This window comes from Symphalangus syndactylus, chromosome 20 (assembly GCF_028878055.3).
Source record: "Symphalangus syndactylus isolate Jambi chromosome 20, NHGRI_mSymSyn1-v2.1_pri, whole genome shotgun sequence".
Classification (NCBI taxonomy): domain Eukaryota; kingdom Metazoa; phylum Chordata; class Mammalia; order Primates; family Hylobatidae; genus Symphalangus; species Symphalangus syndactylus.
The window spans coordinates 8,922,377-8,944,289 of record NC_072442.2 but is presented as its reverse complement, the minus strand read 5'-3'; the positions used below and the strand labels follow the sequence as shown (position 1 = coordinate 8,944,289).

Sequence of the window (21,913 nt, the reverse complement as noted above, 5' to 3'; positions counted from 1 at the left end):
CCGTCTATACTCAAAGATAAACCTGACTTGTTAACAAGAAAAGTTAAATTATTTCTTTATAATTGTTCTATCATTCAGATGTACATTTTTTCAAACTGGTTCTCCTTCTATGTGACTGACATTTGGAAAACAGTCTTTGTGTAGGTGACTTTTAAAATTATGTGATGTAGGAAATATATAGATAAAACGCATATGTGTTTGTATTATATATAATATACATATTTGTATATATAGTATATACAGATATAGATAATATAGCTATCTAATATATGCATGTATATATACACACACGCATATTTGTATTATAGATATAACCCTTTATGTGTGGTATCAGAACAACTATTTGGTTAAGAGCTATTTGAACTGATGTAATAAGGCAAATAGAATTTGAAAATAAGTGTAGTGGTTAATTGATGTGTTAACTTCGCTGGGCCATGGCGCTCAAATATTTGGTCAAACATTAATTGGGAGATTTCTGTGAGAATGTCTATAGGTGAGATAAACATTTAAATCAGCGGAATTTGAGTAAAGCAGATTGCCTTGCATAAGGTTGATGGGCCTCACCCAATCAGTGGAAGGCCTCAAGAGATCAAAAAGACTGACCTCCCTGAGTGAAAAGGAATTCTGCAGGGGATCTTCAGAGGCAAACTACAGCATCAGCTCTTGCCTCCACCCTGCAACTTTTGGACTTGCCAATGTCCGTAATTAGATGAGATAATTTCTTAAAATCTCTTTATTTTTTGTGTGATATATATATATATATATATTACACACACACACAATAGTATGTGTGTGTGTGCACATGTGTTGTCTCTTACACACACACACACACACACACACACACTATTCTGTTTCTCTAGAGAACCCTGAGTAAACAGTAAGTCATCCTAAACATCCTGAATTCCAAACTACTGTGAGGCTCCTACACTCTCAACCCACCTCTTGAAGAAAATGCTGTAATATTACATTGTTAAATAACCAGCTGTGGCTGGGTGTGGTGACTCATGCCTGTAATCCCAGCACTTTGGGAGGCCGAGGCAGGTGGATCACCTGAGGTCAGGAGTTCGAGACCAGCCCGGCCAACATGGTGAAACCCGTCTCTACTAAAAATATAAAAATTAGCTGGGCATGATGGTGGGTACCTGTAATCCCAGCTACTGAGGAGGCTGTGGAGGGAGAATCACTTGAACATGGGAGGTGGAGGTTGCAGTGAGCCAAGATCATGCCACTGCACTCCAGCCTGGGCGACAGAGTGAGACTCCGTATCAGAAAACAAAAACAAAAACTGCACAACCTAATAATTTCCAGTGGTTAAAAGCACAGGCTTTAGAGCCAAAGATAGCTGAGGTCAAGTTCTGGCCCCCGACTGATGGCGGTTTGCTTCTATGGAAAGTGCCATAGAAACCAGGTAAGACAGGTGTGCCCTGTGAGAGGCCTTCCCTCCACATATGGGTTTAGCCTAATATCTTCCCACTGAGAATAAGCAAATGGTGCTGGGTTTGGTGAGGGAGAAATTGTGATGATTAACAGAGAAAGTTCAGGTTCAGAATTTACCACCACCCCCTGTGACACCCAGTAAAGTTCTAACCAAGATGCCATCTGTTATGAACAGGTTTGTGGCTGACTTTCAAAGAATGAAAATTTTTCCTACCTTAAAAATGCATTGACCAAATTTATTTCCCTCTAAACATGATGATGTCACCAGAATGAAAAAAGATGACCCCATTTATTAGAGGCCCCGAATCACTGACTGCTGCAAAGCACTGTGTTTGCTATGCAAAAACATCTAATTTTGCCAAATAAATACACCAGGCATAAAATTTTTGCTTTGCAAAAGAACATATTGCTTCTAGATGGTCTCAAGTTATCAAGATAATATTGATTGACATACAACCTAGACAGGCACTTCTGTGGAGCACCTATTACCTGCTTCCCTCAATATATGTAGCTCCAACCAGTCTCAAACCAGTATGAATTCTGCAGGTGAGGAAATTGAGGGACTTCCTTGACCTTCAGGTTTCTCGAAGCCTCCTCCTGGGATGAACTTCAGCAGGCTAGCATCCAATTACAGTCCTCTCTTTTCCTGAAAAAGATCCCACTTTTTCTGGAACTGCCTAAGATCTGCAAATACAGACTGGAGAAGAAATGAAAATCCCCAACATATTTTTTATTTACTTGTTTTTTATTTTTATTTATTTATTTTTGAGATGGAATCTCACTCTGTCACCCAGGCTGCAGTGCAGCGGCGCGATCTCAGCTACTGCAACCTCTGCCTCCTGGGTTCAAGCGATTCTCCTGCCTCAGCCTTCCGAGTAGCCGCAGGTGCCTGCTACCACACCCGGCTAATTGTATTTTTAGTGGAGACGGGATTTCGCCATGTTGGCCAGGCTGGTCTCAAGCCCCTGACCTCAGGTGATCCACCTGCCTCGACCTCCCAAAATGTTAGGATTACAGGCGTGAGCCAATGTACCTAGCCCCCCAGTGTGTGTGTGTGTGTTTTTTTTTTATCTGAAATGAGCAAGGACACTTGCGTTTGCTTACATCGAGATCATTAGTCTTGGAATCAGAAGACCTGGGTTTGCCACCTGCCACTGTGTGATTCCGGATAAGTCACTGAACCTTCACCAGCCCCCGCTTACTTCCTTTGCTGGTAAAATGGACATCACACACATCTCACACCTTATTTTGCAGTGAATTAAGAGAAAACAGAAAGAACTGTGAGGCAGCCAGAGGCAATCTGGATATCCCCTGCAGCTTCAATTTCTCCATTCTGTTTTGTTTCCTGGTCTGTATAATATAACTTTTTCCAACATGCTGTGCACCAAAGTAGTTCATTGAAAACACAGCAATTAGCATTCGAGATAAAATGACGCTGCTGCAATGTTAATTACTACAGTGCAGATGTACCCTTAGATATCATACATAACGTTGTCAAGCCTTTATTTTTAAATTAAAGTGCAACAAACCATACCCTGGCTACACAGTTTTTTTTTGATTAATACAAATTAATGTTACTTCAGTGTCTATGGGAAGAGTGGGGTAAAGGGGGTGTTGCATCTCATTGTAGGAACACATAGGAAAATGATAGCAGTTATGGATTGCCCATAACTTTGTGCCCCCATTCAGGTCTCTCCATAATGGAGTGTGAGCTCCATGATGGCAGGGAGAGGGACTGGCTTTGCTCACAGTCATACTGTCCCCAGCTCCTAGCACATGGTTAGGTGCATTGAATGTTTTGTTCTAAGTAAATGGCCAACTGAATGAATGAATGAAGACAGAGCCATGTATGCAGAAGGGGTCTGGAAGTGAGATCGAAGAACTAGAAGGCACATTGGTGTATTCCTGCTTCTGGTTTGGGGTTTGCTTCATGGCCTTCAATATGATCTTGCATTCTCCTCATGTCTAGCACCTTAAAATCCAAAATGAGAGGCCAGTGAATCATCACAAGGCAGAAGTTAGCTCCAGTTCTTCGTTATGACATTTAGCAAGCAACATTGTATTCCACCAGGCTCTGGGAATTGGGGAAGACATGGGGAAGAAAGATCAATAAGAATCCTTCAGTATCACCTAGGCACCCATGCCATAATAGCCAAGAGTAAGGGAAGGAAGAGAATGAACACGTGTGACCATCGCATATATTAGTTAATTATCACAACCTCGTGAGGGCAATTTTTACCAACTTTTTATTGTTGTAAAATACATATGACATGAAATTTACCATCTTAACCATTTTAAGTGTACAATTCAGTGGTGTTAAGCACATTCATATTGTTGTACAACCGTCACCACCATCTGTTTCCAGAACTCTTTTTATTTTGCAAAACTGAAACTTTATACTCACTAAATACTAACTCTCTCTTCCTCCCTCAGTCCCTGGCAATCACCATTCTACTTTCTGTTTCTATGATTTTGGCTACTTTAGATATAGCATACAAGTGGAATCCATTTACATTTAAAGTAATTACTGATAAGAAGGGACTTTGTCATTTTGCTATTTGTTTCAATATGCCTTATAGCTTTTTTGTCTGTCATTTTCATGGAGGAAATTCTGTTATCTCTATGGTTAAGAAAACTGAAGCTTCAAGAAATTCAGTAAACTACCCTAGGTCACAAGAGGCAGACTGAGAATCTTTTGACTCCAGGGCCCCTGATTTTTCCACCTACTCGTGCCAGTGTGCTTCCCAAGTACTGGAAAAATTCAGGCAAGCATAAAATGTAGTCAGTGCCTTGATTCAATGGGCAATAATTTTCTTGGGAACATTAGACAGACATAGATGAAAGGATTTCTAGAAGTGTTAGGAAGCCCAAGATACTTGCCCAGTGGCACAAAGCATGCATGTCATAGGAACTTGGAGCAATGTTTTTTGTTGCCTTTTATACTACAGAACGTCACTGGATTGAATCCCATGGTTCTGTGCTTAATGTCATTTGAAGGGAATTACAGAGATCCAGTCCTGCTCTGTGGGATCTACTCCCCATAGCAGATGGATGCAGCAATACATAGTAAATGCTGCAATAATGTGTACACTATTTTACCTGGAATTTGCATAATGAAATGTCTCTGGATTACTGAAAAGATTTATCCATAAGGATGTTTATTACAGATTTTTTTTACAATAAAGAAAAAGTGAAAGTGCTGTAAAGATTCAACAATCAGCTATATATTTTTACAAGGAAATATGACGTAGATATTTCAAAGTGATATTGCTAAAGAGTAGTTAATGACATGGAAATATCTATATGTTAGTGAAAATAACATGTAAAGTCATATATAATATACATATATGCAAGTGAAAAGTATTTATTATATATTTATAATGCACATATATAAAATGATCTCATTAAAATATGGGTCTATAGGTATGAGTGTGAAAATTATATATATGCCAAAATATTAGTGGTGATTACTGTTTAATTGTGAAATTGTGGTCGATTTGCTGTCCCATATCTTTCAAACCATATAATAATGCCTATGTATTATCTTAATAATTAGAAAAAATAGGTTATATTTAGAGATTGAAGTCATGTCTAACACAAATCTGTCTTGAGCTATTGTACTGAAAAGGGAGTTCGGGGAAATGAAAAGAAGGCAAGTTCTGATTATCTCACACTAAATATACATTTATTTGAGGCTGGACAACAGGAGTGAAGTCATTGGCATGGATCATTTGGTTGCAAGGAATAGATAACTTGAGGTTAAAAAAATGTATTGATAAGGTGTAGAATATTAGAAAGTACAGTTCAGGCCTCTTGAAGGAACTAGAACAAAGAGACACAAAGATATCTGAAGCTAAGTAGTTATTCTCCCCATTCCCTCCCGCCTTCCCCAGTGTGTGGTCTCCTCTGTCAATGTTGGGACATCTGCCTCAGTCCGCTCTCTCTGATCTGACTTTCTCTGCTTAACAGTATGATTGGGACCCAGGCGACCTTGCAGTTCAGGAACTCAACAGAGAGTTTCTGTTGATAGTTCCAGATTTCACAGGAGAAAGAAGACGACTGACTTAGTGTATATCAATTCCCTTTTGCTGCATAACAAACCACCCCAAAATTTAGAGACTTAAATAATCATTTAGCTCCAAGCCTATGGGTCAGTGGACATTTCTGACCTGGGCCAGGCTAAGCTGATCTCAGCTGGGCCAGTCAGCTAGTGGATCAGCCACAGAGTAGCCAGTCTAGACGGCCTCTCCTGGGATGGCTCTCCTCACTATGGTCCCATCCTCTAGCAGGCTAGCCCAGGCTCATTTGCATGGTAGTTTCATGGCTCCAAGAAGAAGTGAAGAAAACATGCATGCCCTCAAGGTCTACTCTCAGGACTAGCATGTTGTGTGCAGCACATGCTGTTGGCCAAAGTAAGTGACAAGGCCAGCCCAGACTCGACGTAGAGAAATAGCCTCTTATCTGGATGACAGCAGTTACAAAGTCACATTGTTGGGAGCGTAGTTATAGGGAGGGGAAGAATTCCTGTCATTTTTGTAAACTGCACATAATCTCTAGGGGCCTAGGCTGACATGAGCTCCATGCAGTCACTGCACCACATTGCCATTTCCATATAATGCCATTGGTCGATGTACCAGGGAAAGGTGAGTCTGGGGAATCCACTATTTCAACCTGGAAGTGACAGCTGTCGTGACCCCTCCCAGCCCATGGCCCCTACCAGTCACACGGGCTCCATTCTACAGTAAGGTGGCAGGAAACAAAATGAGTCACTGGAGTATTTGGTGAGCATTATGGTCTGTGCCATGGTGAACAACTCAAGAGCTAATCATTCACAACACCAGTGTCAGAAAGGTGGAAGAGGGGCAGGTAAAGGATAGTGCTATAGAGCATATATATGAAAACCACATCTAGTGAAGGTATCGGAAGTTACAGGAAGCCCTTCAGGAATCACTAGGGCTGAAGGCTTGGCCCAAAGTCAGAGTAAGCAGGAGGAAAACCCAAGTAGTTCAGCCTCGTGTAACCCAGAAACACTCCTTCCAGACTCATTCAAAGTCTCCCCTAAGCTCTAGATCCTACTCCGGAGCTAAGTCAGCCCAAGAGAGTAGAGTAAGAAAGTAGAGTTTCAGGTGGGACAAGTGTTCTAGAAGCAATTGTTGTTGAGAAGTGCTAAGGTCACAGTCAGGAAAATGAAGCTGAACATCAAGTCCCAACAAGAAAAGAAAGAAGGAAAAGGAATGCCAAGCAGTCATGTTAGCAGTTTGGAGGGGCTGGTGCAAGATGGAATCAGGAATAAGGAGTAAGTCTAGGAATCTATGAAATTGGAAGTTTGAGTGAACCCCTTTAGTTTAACACTTGAAGCCCACAAGCTATGAGGATTCTGTGCAATGTCTGGTTGCAGGGCAGGAAAAGGACCTAACCAAGACACACCAGATATTGAGAATTCAGACCTAGGCTTTCCATCTCCCACGAGCGTCTGCTTCTATTCACTTATTTTCTCTTCCCTGTCTCATTTGGCTTTCTTAGTATCTCACCCGTTGCTAACTGCTTTCTCCAATTTCTCGCAGCTGAGATTTAGAACGTTCGCAGTATCTTTCCATTCCAAATACTTACAGTATGAAGGACAAGTTCATTTTTTATACGATGCAACGCACAAAATATTAGTCACAATTGGTGAAAAGTCTCCTTTTGAGTTCTTACCTCAAATTCCTAAGCCATCATGTGGTTTATGCCTCACAGAAATTACCATAGATCCCACATATACCCTCTGGGGCAGCTACCACTCCCTACTCCACATGTGGATTTAGCCCATCTTCCCATCAAGAGGAAGCAAAAGGCATTGATCCAAGCACTATGCTGGGTTTGGGGAGGCATAGACGAAGGAGGGCCTTCCTTGACCTGTTGCTAATTGCCTTGCAGGTCAGTGGGACCATGTACAACACTGGAAGACACGTATCCCTTCGCCTGGACAAGGAGCACTTAGTCAACATATCTGGAGGGCCCATGACATACAGCCACCGGCTGGAGGAGATCCGACTACACTTTGGGAGTGAGGACAGCCAAGGGTCGGAGCACCTCCTCAACGGACAGGCCTTCTCTGGGGAGGTATGTTAGTCTGTCAAAGTACTAAGGTTAAATGTCAACTTATAAGATTGGGTCCCTGTTTATATCCAAGATGGGATAATATAACAAAGGGATTCACTCTACTCTATGAAATGAGAAGGCCAATGCCTTCTTTCTCCGTCTGTCTTTTGCAAATTGACATAGAAGTCAATAACAAGCTTCTAGTATTTTCCAGGGAAGGCTACAATGAAACTAGCTCTTTCCTTCTGAGACACTGGTGCAGCTCTCTTTGAGACTCATGCCCAGTGATATTTCTAGAGCATTATATCAACCCCAAATCCTCACCTTATATATATAAAACACGTCTTTACTTACACCTGTCTGGGCGATCAGCCTCTCACGTGTCACATATGATAGCACAGATTCCATAACTTTTCTTTTGAATATAATGAGTCATATTTGCATAAAACTATAACATACTGTGAAATAAGCGTCAGGCAACTCAATAGTTTTCCTGAGTTTCTGCAAAATGGAAATGTCACTGTGTGGCACCATCAACCCAGACAGAACTCAGGCCACAGCAGAGAGCCCAACCACAGTTTCATTTATAGGACAAGAGCTACAGTTTAAACAGTTGTCATCTGTGGTGTAACACTTCACAAGTAGGGTGTATGTAATTTGATCTGTTTTACCCCCGTTATACTGGAGGGTGTTTATGAACTAGAGATCAGGGGTCCTTACCTGCTAAATGCCCTGTAACTAGGTTTCTGCTTAAGGGTCCTCAATAACTGATGTTAGGAAGGCGTTGAAATTATAAAAATATGTATTGCTTGTGGTCTTTTTATATTTTTAAAGATCATGTATAAGTCTGGCCTTATTTTTAGTGTGTTAAGGCTAAGCACTAAAAAACAGACCCACAATCTTAATGAGTCCAGCAGCCAGATTTTAATGTGCATTCAGAATGTATCACTAAGAGCCTGCCTAGGCACTCAGCTAGTTACCAGGGATACAGAGATTAAAAAAGGGCTCCTACAACAGAGGAGCTCAAAGAGTGCTACATTGAAGTCATTAAAGTATAATGTCATGCTGTAATGGGGGGTACAAAGGCCCTGGCAAACTCAAAGGAAGAAGTGATAAATTTTGCTTGAAGGGGTCAGGAGAAGCTTCACAGAGAAGGTGCCCTTTGAACTGGGCTGTAAAGAGAGGCAATGATGAACAATTTTAAGACCATCAGCTTTGGAGTTCAGTGACCTGAGTTTTGTAGTCTTGCTTTGATACACACTGTGTGATCTTGGGATGTTACTTGAGCCTTTTAAGGCACAGTTTAGACACCTCCATTTTAAAAATTAAGTGGGATTCCAGATGTAAGAACACTAAAAGTACTCAATGATTGATAAACAACAATGATAAATCAGGAAATGAGGGCTAATGTGAGCAAAAGCCCCGAGGCATGTCAGGGCAGTGTGTGCTGGAGAAGCTGCATGAAGATTTCATCTAGCATTTTATCTGTGATCTATTAATAATGACTGTATAGACAATAGGGTTGAGCTGTAGTATGGGTCTCCCTCCTGGATCTGTAGGGAAAAAAACACTAGGATTGATTAGGGATGTCTGCTAAAGGCACTGTAATGCCAGGCTCCCAAGTTGCAGATTCTGAACTAGAGTACAAGAAATATAATGAAAGCAGGACAGAAAGTCACAATTTGAGCATAACTGGGTACTGCCAGTCTGAATTAGAGAATATTCAAAATTAGATGAATTCTTCCTCTTAAGTTATTTTAAGGTTTGTAATTATTTTATCTGTTGACTTACTTGCTCATTTTTTTGTTTGCTGTTATTTCTTTTTCTCCCCCATATTCTGTCGTATTCCAGCACCTATCACAACACTGCCTCAGAGTAGAAATATTTGTTAAATGAATAGTTGATAAAATGTAGATGTTTACCAGGCTAAGATATTTACATTGTATTATTCTTTAGTGACACTTGTTTCTTCAGTATATGGTAAGGGTGCTTTGTAACTTACACATGAACCACAATTTTAGAGTAAATGAGTGCTTCCAAAGTCCTTAAGGGAAACATATAGTAATTTGATCTCTTAGTGTAGGAATTTTCCTAGACCTACACCAGACCACAGGTATCAGGTGCACCAAAGAATTTGCATTTTAGAAGTTCCCAGGAGAGTCTGGCGATTAGGTTTGTGAAGCACTTGTACAATGGTACATTATTATGTGTTCCCAGTGAAGAGAGCATGTAAGCAGGGTTGCAAATCACAATGAACTGGGAAGCCTTGTCCAGATAGTTTCCTCTCAATCCTTCCCAAAACCAACGGAATCAGAGTCTCGGAATATAGGATCCAGGTCTGCACATTTGTAAAACTTTCCCCAAGAGATTTTGGTTAGCGACCACTATGCCAATTTTAGGTGAAACTCAGCCTGAATTATCCCAGTTTTCTAAACAAACGGGACTTAATCAACAAAATCACACTTCACAAAAAGAGGAGAAGGAGCACACATTGGTAATTGTCCCCTGGAAATGGCAAGGCTGGGATGCTATCTAGACTGATGAGGCTTGGAGAACAGCTTCCCAAGTAGGGCGGTCACACACACACATCCACCGCTCCAACATACGCTTAAGCACTGGCCTCAGCATAGGTATAATTATACCTTGCCCCGGGTAGATGCATTCATCGCATCACATTTCTTTCCAAGCCCGTCAGTGTCAGGGGTCTATAGATGAACTGGTATGGGTTTAGTTGCAAGAGACCAGAATTTCAGAGTCCCCAAAACAATGTTATATGCAAAATAGTGCGATAAACAGTTGACCTTTGAGATCTCATTTACGGATTTCAGCGAGCAAGAAGAGTTTGGCATCTTCTATGTAGCATAAGGGAAGACACCTATGGCCAATGGGTGGAAGCTACAGAAAGACGGAATTCAGCTACATATGTGTTCCAACGATGAAAACGATACACTGATGGAATGAGTTTGCCTCTGAGAATTGTGACTTCCTATTACTGGAATTCTTTTATTTATTTATTTATTTATTTAGAGAGAAAGGGTCTTACTCTGTTACCCAGGCTGAAGTACAGCGGTAGCACCATCACAGTTCACTGTAACCTCTAACTCCTGGGCTCAAGCAATTCTTTTGTCTTGGCCCCCCAAAGTGCTAGGATTATAGGTGTGATCCACTGCACCCAGCCCCATTACTGGAGTGATTAAGCACTGAACAGAATTTGGTGACTCCATAAAAGTGACTCACATTCGAATGAGCAGGGAAAACTGTCAGTTTTAATGTATCTTCTGATGCTTAAATTCTATACAATCCGTAAATTTTTTTTTTTTTTTTTGAAATGGAGTCTCGCTGTGTCTCCCAGGCTGAAGCACAGTGCCATGATCTCAGTTCACTGCAACCTCCACCTCCTGGGTTCAAGCGATTCTCCTGCCTCAGCCTCTCTAGTAGCTGGGATTACAGGTGCGCACCACCAAGCCTGGCTAATTTTTCTATTTTTTAAGTAGAGATGGGGTTTCACTAAGTTGGCCAGGCTGGTCTTGAACTCCTGACCTCAAGTGATCCTCCCACCTCAGCCTCCCAAAGTGCTGAGATTACAGGCGTGAGCCACCATGCCAATCCATGATTTTCTTATAGAAATTTCCTTCAATTGTATTCTACTGAGGAGTATCCTCAGTAAAAGTCAATATATCTTACCCTGAAGGTTAACTTTTTTAAAAATGAATTTCAACTTTTATTATAAAGTATACACATGCAGGTTTGTTATGTGGGTAGATTGCGTGAATCTGGTTAACTTAATTTTTATTTTGTGCTACCTTCAAAGCCACCTTTGGCTTCTATTTTTGGCTATCCTTTGAGAGGACCCAAGTAGACACTTCTAGCAACAAAGCATGTGTTTATTTTGTTGACAGTGAATAATCACATTGCCATCTGCCCTATCTATCACTGCTGATCATGATAAGTCAATTAATGCCAGGCATTTTCCTTGGCACAGTGCAACAGTCGTTATCTGAAGAGCTATAGATTAATTGCAGTCTTGTCTAGTGAGGTTATTGTAATTGATGGTAATCATTTGCTTTGTTTTATAAAGCTGCATAGATGTATGACACAGTCAGCAACTGCATTTTTATAAAAATTACTCATGTCCTACACAGAGAACTCCTGGATTCCTTGTTGGGGGTTGGTGATAAATGAGCGCATTCAGGGATTCAAATGTCTCAATTTCTTTAAGAAGGAAAAATTAACTGTTTTTAATAAGCAAGACCCTTAGCTTGCTAATCATGTCTAAATGGTTAGATGAATGTCCAGTATAAAGCAGGATATTTATGAAAAGAAGAAAATACATTAGCCAGGGAAAAAATCATATTTGAAAAGAATCATGCCTTAGATTCCGTTGCAGTAGTGAGGCTAGACAAGAAGAATCTGCCTGATTTGGGATACATTAGGCAAGTTCATTTGAAAATCGTTCCTTAAGTTCTGCTTTTCAAGGGGGCAGAAGAGTACACTGAGAATTGTACCAGCCACTTCATGCAAGATCTATAGCCAGTTCCTCCTGTTCATTTCAGCCACTCTTCACATGCTCTTGTGTTTTTGCCATGTGGTGGGTTCTGAGCTAGGCATGGGCCAGAGTGCAGCTTCTGCCCACAGATGTGTAAAGTCTATTGAGGGATATGCATATTGATAATACCACATAATGTGGATTATATTTGAAGCTTATTCCAGAAGGGGATTATGAAATAGCTCTCGCTAGAGAGCATTAAGGAAAGAATGGGTGAGCAGCCGTGCAACCTGACCCACTTGCTGCTCCCTCTGAAAGCAAGGTAGAAACACCTTGACCTTGCTAGATCTCAGCCTCTGGAATCTCTGATCCTGCTCAAAACACATCTGAGAGAGGGAAAAGTCCATAGCTGTTGCTGTGGTGATATAGGTAAGATGTGTTTAATTAAAAGGGGAGAATTAAAGTCATATGTAAAATATGGGGCTTTCTCTCTTGCTTTCTCTCTCTCTCTCAGTGGCTCTGAATCAGAAAAGAGAAAACAATTATCTCAGAACCAACAACTGAAACCAAACAACAGAAAATGCAGGCCTTGTCCTCTTCCAGGAATCAATTATTTGCATCCTTAAGAGGCTGGTTTCACTAAAGCAACACAAATTTGTAGGAATAAGCAACTAACATCAAATTGTCCTGAAGTGTGCTAGGGTATGAAAAGTGCTGAGGAGAACATCCTTGAGAGCCAGGGCCCCATTAGGCAATGAATGGCTTGTGAGGAGTGCTCATGCAGTGTAATTAGCACTTTGCTGCTCTGCCACGACCTCCTGGTAGAGATGCTCCGTTGACACAATTGGAGATTGAGGGGGAATGAGGATTGGGATGTTTAAGGACAGGTACATGGACAATACATATGGAAGTGCTAATTATATGCCATGGTAAAGCTGCTCCCTCTACTCTCAATGCCAGCCCCGTCTCCCTTCCCCCATCTACCACGGTTCCCCATCATAGCTTCCCAAGCCCCTTTCTCTCCTCCCAGACAGGAAGGTGCTGCCTCCTTTTGACTTCCAGAGGATCCTGTGTATTCATCTGTTATAGGGGTTTACAAACCATACCCTGTGGACCAACTCCAGCCTAGGAGCTAAGAATGGTTTACATTTTTAAAGAATGCTATTAAAAAGACAGAAACTGACCGACCATATGCAGCTTGCAGAAGCTAAAATATTTACTACCTGGCCTTTTTAGCTGACCCCAATCTATTATATTGCCCATCACTGTGAGTTTTGTAACTGTTTAATCTCACTTCTGTTGGAACCATAGTCCTTTGTTGATGGGAATTTTATATTGATCATTGCTGTGTTCCCAGCACCTCATACATTGTCTGGACATGAGGATAGTCAATAAATATTTACTGAATGAGGGAATAAATGACCTTGGTAAACCTCTTAAGGACAAGACCTATTCATCTTTGCATGCCATGCACCTAGCACAGTGCCTGACATACAGTCAATGCTTAAGTGGTGTTTGTGGAATAAGTCACTGAACCACTGAAGCAACAACTCAGTCAACCATTTGTGTCCCAGGAACAAAAATCTTATAGGCATCTTTTTCCCTAAAATTCTGAAGTATGTTGCATCCATTCACTATACAGGAAATATACAGCCCCATTTAACTTGAAGATGGAGCATTTATATGAAGGCTACCCAAAGCATTAAATTCCATTAGAAACTGTAAAAGAGGAAGAGTGGTTCAGTTTGCAGTTACTACTAAGATGTGTCTGGAATTTCTCTGGGAAAGAAATATGCTTTGAGAAATTCAAAATGTATTTAGAAGACACCCCACCTAGCCCTATCCCAAATGTGGTAAAGGACACAAAAGGATTGAACAATTAAGTGCTACCCTGGAGGGATTTAAGAGCCACTGGAAGGACAAGGCACAGACTTGAATTAACTACTGTGCAGCACAATCTAGAACTCACCCAGTCATGCCCATAGGTGGCTGCAGAATCTCACTGCCAACACTTGGCCACTGTTCACATGCTTTGTGGTTAACCTTCATTCATTCATCCAGTTAGCAAATATTGGTTGTCTATTATGTGCTACAGTGAATAAAACAAATAAAAATGTCTACCTGTAAGGTGCTTATAGTCTAGCAGGGGGAGACAGATAATAAATAATAAACATAATAAATGAGTAAATTTACGTGTAAATTTAGAAGATGATAAATGCTACGGAGACAGAACTAGAGCAAAACAAGAGAGATCAGAGAATGAGGAGTGGAAGGAGTGAGCTACAAGTTTAAATAGTGTGGCCAGTATAGGCCTCAGTGAGAAGATGACATTTGTGAGGTTGCCAGGGAGATGGCTGGGGAAGGACATTCCAGGCAGAGGCAATCGCCAGTACCATGGTTTTGAAGTGGGAGGGAGCTGTGAGCGTGCAAGAAAGGGCGGAAGCAGCATGAGCGCATGTGTGAGTGATGGGGAAGGAGGTCAGAGAGGTCAGAGCAGGGCCAGAGGCTGCTGCAGACCACGTGGGTCCTCTCTATGTGCACTTTGTATGGACTTTGGTTTTTACTCTGAATAAATTCCAAAGCACAGGGACAGAAATTCTCCCATTTGATCATGAACCTCAAGGAGGTTGCTCTCAATGTTGCCACCTTCTTGGGGAAACAAAGGCCCAAGACCATCCCGGCAATGAATAACCAAGATTGGACTTAGTTCAGGTCTTCTGATTCATAACACTGCCTAAGATAGCCCACAATTTATCCATAAACCCAATACGAATGATTACTCATCTGCTCTGGGCCCTAGCTTGGTAGGGAAATTCGAAGACTGATAGGCCGTAGTGCCTACCTGTAAGGAGCCTACAGTATAGTAGAGGATCCTGTCTTTCCAATCAGACCGTTAACTCCCTGCAGTCACAGAGTATGTTGTAGTTTTTAAATATCTCCCCATACACATAATGGGCACTGGGTACATATTGCTGAGTAGAGATTAAATGAGTAAATGAAGGTAATTTAAGAATGTAGCTTTCAAAGTACCTAAATTATACCCAATATATCATGAATTAAATTGTGTAGTCATAATGGCAAACCTAATAAAGTTGTCAATATTAACAGAGGTTCTAGAATTTTTTATGTTAAATTATTCACAAATACAAGGTAAGTAAATTCGGAGTACCTGGGAGAAATGATGGAACAATCGAGAGCCTGTGTACCAGAAAAATTCATTTAGATTCCTCATTTCAGCCCTGGAATTACTCCTAGGATCCGACTAAGGAGCTTTGCCAATGCTAGACATCAAATTTCTAGATTCTAAGAGCCAGTCCCACCAGAGTGAGCAAACTGGCCTTCGAGAAGCAAAGCAAACAGAGGCAGAAGCTCAGATGGTGGTAGGGCACATTATAGCAATACCAGCAAGCAGATGATGACCCTGATCTAAGGAGAGGAAGTTCTCCCTCTGCACATTTTTATAATTACTTCTGGGAAAGCACAGCCCAATCAAGTCAGCAGTTCCTGAACTGCCAGGATTGGATAGTTACTAGTGCAGCCTAAGAGAGAGGGCATCGCATTAGAAGACAGCCTCCTGCGGTCAACTCATTGTCCCATTGACTCCAGCCTAACCTGCATCATAACTCTGACCTGGACCCCCAGGATGGCATATGACAGCCACCATCCTCCTCCACTTGACTCTGATCTCCCTGCTGATGCTTCATGGGAAGAAAGGAGGAAGGTGTTACATTACCAAAGACAATATTAAAGACAGGCATTAACTGGAATTTGATCAGGGTTCTGCCTCAGAGCTGTCACCATGGAGACCATGGCTATTATCATTTTACAAGTGTTGAATGAGGCCTTCGTTTATTTAGTAACCAATGACACTGCAGTTACAGGCATGAGTACCGCTCACAACACTTCCATGAATTAGCTGTGTTTTTTTAACTCATTTCCAATGCCACAGGAATAAAATCAACTGGAAAAAGAGGTGTTAAATAAGAATGACCTATATTCATTGGGACTCTGATACTATCAATGGCCAATGAAAATTTGCAAGTTTCCGCGAAAGGTCACATCTCTCACTTCCAGAGATAGACCTGGACTTGGAAAGGACAAGTCTACTCAAGTGTCCATCTAAAGTGACAGTGTCAGAGGAGGAACTTTTGAGGCCATCTCTTCCAGCGTACCCCCTGTGTGTACAAAGGAAAAATCAAATGCCAGAAAGGGCAAGAGACCTGCCCAAGGTCACGGAGATTTAGCGGCAGAATTAGGACCAGAACCCAAGTTTCCTGACTCTTAATTGGGGATTTTTAATTTTTTAAATAAAATTTAGAATTCTGTCAAATCCCAAGATTCAAAAAACCTTTTTAGGTCACCTGGTTTAGTCACCTCATAGAGTAAATAGAGCCTGAGAATCAGATTTCCTGCATTTGTGAGCACAGCCCCATCACAAGGGCATTTATAGAGTCAGCCTCAAAACAGCAAAGACATTGGCAGATTATTTTACAAAACATAAGCCATGATGAGCATCCACGAGGAAATGGACCTAGAAATCACCAAATGACCCCTGAGAAAAGACCACCAATGTGAGAGCGAGCCATAATAGTGCCTGATTGAGATAAACGTGAGAATTAAAGATTGGAAGACTAAAATATAGTGTCTTAAATGTTCTTCCTTGCTCTCAATATGAAAAGGCAATCATACTATTGCATTAAGAACCTAAGAACAGAAGCAATGCTTTTGTGCAGTTTAAATCTCCCCCGCCCGCATTCCCCAATAACCCTCCAGAACAGTTCAGTAATATTAAATAAAAGTAATCTAGATAATATTGCTAAATTAAATCTTTCGATGTCTAGCTGCTCCACGGATGTGCTGCTCTACAATTCAAAATAAGGCCATTTAAAACCCCTGGATTCATTTGCACTGACGTATCGATAAATTTTTGCTGAAACAAAGCTAATCATTTCAATGGTGCCAACTTAATTGCTCGCCAGTTGACAGATAATAAACAGACCTGAGGATTAAAATATGAACTAATTACTGTACTCAATTCCATTTACTCGATTTCATGTTCCATTAATTTTTTGCATCATTTCTGGTGGAAGCCTTAGATTTATGGTTGCCCCAAATGAATTATGCCACTTAGTTGCCTGTGCCATGCTCGTGTGCAGAATTGGTTGGAAAGGGCAGAATTCTGGGCAGTAAATATTTAGCTGAAGCAGCCTAGGATATAGTAAGTGAAGGTAATTATCCATTCCCGAATACCAGCCAGAGTCAGCCTCTATAAATCTATCCCCATCTCCACAGTAAAAGGGCAACAGTAGGGCTACTCTCATGATTATTCATTGGATCTGCTGGTGAGAGGCAGACTCCAAGAGCAATGGTTGGCTTGGCCTGGAAGGGGGGCTATAGGGAAGCAGGGACAAACATACTAAGGGGAAAGACAGTGACCTAAGAGTTAGACACTTGGGCCACCAGACAGAGGGCAACATTTTGACTTAGAAGATCTGACTTCAACACTCCTCTCTGCCACTTACTAGCTGTGTGATCTTGGAAAAGGCAGAATTCAGTAAACTTCTTTGCCTTTTTGAGTCTTTTAAACTGGGACATGGAGCTAATCATGCTGGTTCTATATATATATTATAGGGTAATTGTGCAATGCAAAGAAAACTCTTCTGTGATAGGGCTTTTTAAGCCATAAAGTGCTATACAAGTCAGTTATTGGCTAGACAATAACTGAGTTCTAAGGTTCACCTTAGAACTCATCTAGTCCAAACTGAAGATAAGATACGTTAGCATAATCACGGTGAACTAAAATGACTTCTACCATCAGCTGTAATTTATTGAGCATGTACCGTGTCTCAGGTATTGTGCTTAGGGCCTTATCACAGCCAGTCCTCACAATAAGCTTTTGAGCTAGCACTTATTAGCACCATTTCATATTCAAGGAACAGAAACCTCAAGAGGTTAAAGAACCTACTTTCAGTTGCATAGTTGGTCCAGGGAAGAGAACCCAGGTCTCTGACTCCAGCTATGCACTGAGTGACCTTAGATAGTCACCTTACCTCTCTGGGTCTGCCACTAAGTAGCTGCTTGATCCTGGGTGAGTCCATTCTTCTAATCATAAGTGCCTGATTGTGTTACCTGAGATGATCTTCCAGTTCCTCTCAATTCTGCATCAGCCTTAAGAACAGTCTGCACTGTTTCTAGCTGTAAAGTGAGACAGGAGCCTATTTCTCCAAGTAGTACAGCAGCAGTGTGAAATGTGACACAGCATCATTCTGTGTTCCTGCAGAGGACCTTCATTCCTTCATTCACCTTCCCCTCCCAGATGGACAGCTACTGGGAAGTTACATACAGATATACAGTTACATTTTTTCTCTCTTCTTTATAATAAGCAAGGCATTGTATGTATGTAAATTTGTGTATAAACACATCTATTTGCCCCTGCAAAGCACAAGAAACCGTATTCCTTAGTCTCAGAGGTAGATTGGGTGAATTCATCATCTTGCTTTGGATCTATTTGCTGAGCTAGAAATTTCTGGACTCAGCCTGGGAAATGAATCCTGCAGGAGCTATTTGGCAAAATGAGCTTAGCCAGGAGGTTTTAAATCACACTCCCAGCCAGGAAAAAGGGGAAGGCCCAGGGGCCACCAGATATCTGCATCAGGACTTAGCATCCTGGCACCAGTTTTTCAAATCAAATAATTGTGTCTGCTTTGGGAAAGACTAATTGTGTGTGGACTCAAATGGCCACCCCAGAACAGCTGCTATTTCTGTAAAGTCCTCTGTGGGGGTCAAGCATTTCCTACCTGTTGCAGCTGCCTCTCTAGGGCTAATGTGTTCCCATGACCCAGGTCAAGGGCCATGACCTACTTGCATGAGCAGCTGTTAATTGTGAAAGTGAAAATTGATGGAATTATTCATTCCTGTGTTTGAATCCTGGCTCTATCAGCTGTGACCCTAGGGAATTTATTCAACCTCCTTGTGCCTCAATTTCCTCATTAATGAGACAAATATGAGTGATGTCCATTCTACAGGGTGGTTTCCCCCAGCTTTGTTGAGGTCTAGTTTGCATACAAAAAAAAATCAAGAATTTAAACTGTACAATATGATGCTTTTTCACAAATACATAGTTGTGTAACGATGACCAAAATGGTCTAGAACACTTCCATCAACCCAAAAAGTTTCTGTGTTCTTCTGTAGTCCTTCTCTCCTACCCTAGCCCCTGGCAATCACTGATCTACAATCACTAGAGTTTTGCCTTTCCTGAATTTCAATCTGTGGACTTATACGGTGTATAGTCTTTTTTTTTTACTTTGTTTTTTAAGTTATACAGTAGAATTAACTTTTTTATTTTGGCATAAAGTTCTCTGAAGTTTAACAGGTATATAGATTTGGATGACCGTCAGCACAATCAGGAGACAGAACAGTTTCACTTCATAGAGTAGTTTTATGGATTAAGGGGATCAATGTATAAAAAGTGCTCAGAATAGTTCTTTGCACAGAATGAGTGCTCAAAAATGGTTGCTTTTATTAGCAATGACAAGCTTCTTCAAGCTGCATCATCTGTGGTTCACACTTTTTAAAATAATTTCAACTTTTATTTTAGACTCGGAGTTGGGGGTACATGTTCAGGTTTGTTGCTTGGGTATATCTCGTGATGCTGAGGTTTGGGATACAGATGATCCCATCACCCAGGTACTGAGCATAGTACCCATCAGTCAGTTCTTCAACTCTTGCTTCCCTCTCTCCCTGCCCCTCCAGTAGTCCTCAGTGTCTGTTGGTGCCATTGAGTACCCAACGTTTAGCTCCCACTTATGAGTGAGAACATGCAGTATTTGATTTTCTGTTCCTACATTCATTCACTTAGGATAATGGCCTCCAGCTGCATCCATGTTACTGCAGAAGACATGATTCTGTTCTTTTTTATGGCTGTGTAATATTCCACATTGCATATATACAGGGTCAGCATTTCTATCCTCCATCCATATCTAACAAGAATCCAGAGTAGCACCCATGCAGAAAGTGAAATTCTTAAAAATTACATGAGTAGTCGTGAGCTGGTTCCTGATATCTTTATTCTAAGAAGATGGGTCAAGGGCCCTTCTGATGCTGTTTTCTTATCAGTGTCAAGGCGTCCTGCTGTAGGGCTGCCAGGAGAAAAAGGCTCCTCCTTCTTTCCCTTTTGCCTTCCGCCATGGGATGACACAGCATTCCTCCCCTCCAGAGGATGCAGCCTCCACCAGAGAACTGAGCCTGCTGGTGTGCTGATCTTCGACTCCCCTGCCTCCAGAACGGTGAAAAATAAATTTATAAATTACCCCATCTCAGATATTCTGATAAATGGACTAAGACAGTCACTCAGGCCTGCAGAAGACAGTCAAGCCCCTACTAACCGCACTTAATTGTGGAGAAAACCCATCAGCTTGAGGTCCTGCAAGGAAGCGCCCTCCCCTTCCTGGCCTCCAGGTGGTGCCCTTCCCTGCCCCCAGATGGCAGTTTATTCTTGCAAAGAAGACCCGCAAATAGAGTATTCCTCATTCCTTGTGAGTTTGAAGCAAAGCCCTGAGCTGTCTAAATAGGATGATCGCCTGCCCTGCCTTGCCTGAACAGTCCAGTTTGACACCAGTTAAGTCCTGGTATAACTGTAATATCATAGTACATCCTTTCACCTTCAGAAGTGCTCCAGTTTGCACGATGAATCATATGCTCACCCTAGGGCTAGGTGACTTTTGGCAAGCCACTTAATCTCTCTAGATTTCTTTTCCTTCATCCAGAAACGAAAGGACTAGAGTAGCTCTTCCAGCACCAAGAGGCTTATGGAAGTAAAATCTTCTTGCACAAGTTTGTCATCACGTATAAACCATTGATTAAGGAGTCACGGTGCTATCTTGAGAGTCAGAAATATTGATGTGTAATAAATTATTTGTGTTACATTGGAGCCCCCCACCAAAGATTGAGTAGACACTTTGTAACCACCATCATACCTCCTTTAAGGTAAAATCTTGGGAAATTAAGTCATTTGATGAAAAAGTAAAGCTCAGATTGTTCTGCTCACTTGGATGTGTGACCTTTTCTTGTTATGATGCTTGAAATACTGAACCTCCTGCTCCTGCCACTACCATACTAGTAGCTTGCACACACACACACCCTGTCACACCCCAGTCATTGTGCACCTCCCAGGTAAAACACCCCTGCGGTTAATAAGGTATTTTACTAGAAACTCTAGGTTCCCCTTGAACCATTTTGCTTTGTATAATTAATTACAAGTTAAATGATTTCTCTGCATTGAGCACCCCTAGGAAGCAACCCCAGGAATTATCAGCATCATCCACTTATGCTTTGTTTCAATTCTGGTCTTTAGAGAGCCGAAACAGAAAGAAGATTCTGTCACCTCCAACTCCTCCGTGAATCCTATTGGTGTCGGCATTTAGCCTCCTTTGCCATCAAACAAAAGGGAGAGTGTTTCTGCTCCAAAAAGCAGTTGCAAGCTTTGCTTTTAAAACCTCAGGGGCATCCAAACACTCAATCCTACAAAGCTCTAGTGCAGCTTCTGGAGTATTCATTTAGCTTGATTTACATTATTTTAATTTTCTTAGGGGTGTCTTTACTAGCTGGAGGGTGATATTTCCCCCTTAATTAAAGAACAAGTTGATTCCAAAGCACTCAGAACAAGCCCCTTTCAAATCCTGTCTTGCTTGTCACTTTCTCCTGCTGTTCCCTGTCTTCTGAGTGCTTTTCAGCTTCCCAGCCTCCCTGCCTTCTCAAACTGGAAATGAGACAGAACAACAGTGAGGCGAAGCGTGGCTTTCAACGGAACCAGCCAGCCCTTGGTTTTAATTCATCTAATAATTCCCTGGAGCGTATGGCAATTTGGGGAGGACCAGGTAGTGTTATGGCTGTCTCATAGAAAAGCTATAT

The 21,913-nt window shown here is 41.5% G+C and overlaps 1 protein-coding gene across 1 annotated transcript in view; it reads left to right on the top strand.

The window, feature by feature from the left end:
* The window catches only part of CA10 (carbonic anhydrase 10), a 525,515-nt gene that overhangs the window by 409,665 nt on the left and 93,937 nt on the right, over nt 1-21,913 (top strand). The window contains exon 4 of the mRNA XM_055258217.2: nt 7,354-7,539. Within this exon, the coding sequence (XP_055114192.1) occupies nt 7,354-7,539 (186 nt within the window). The remainder of the gene's footprint in view (nt 1-7,353; nt 7,540-21,913) is intronic.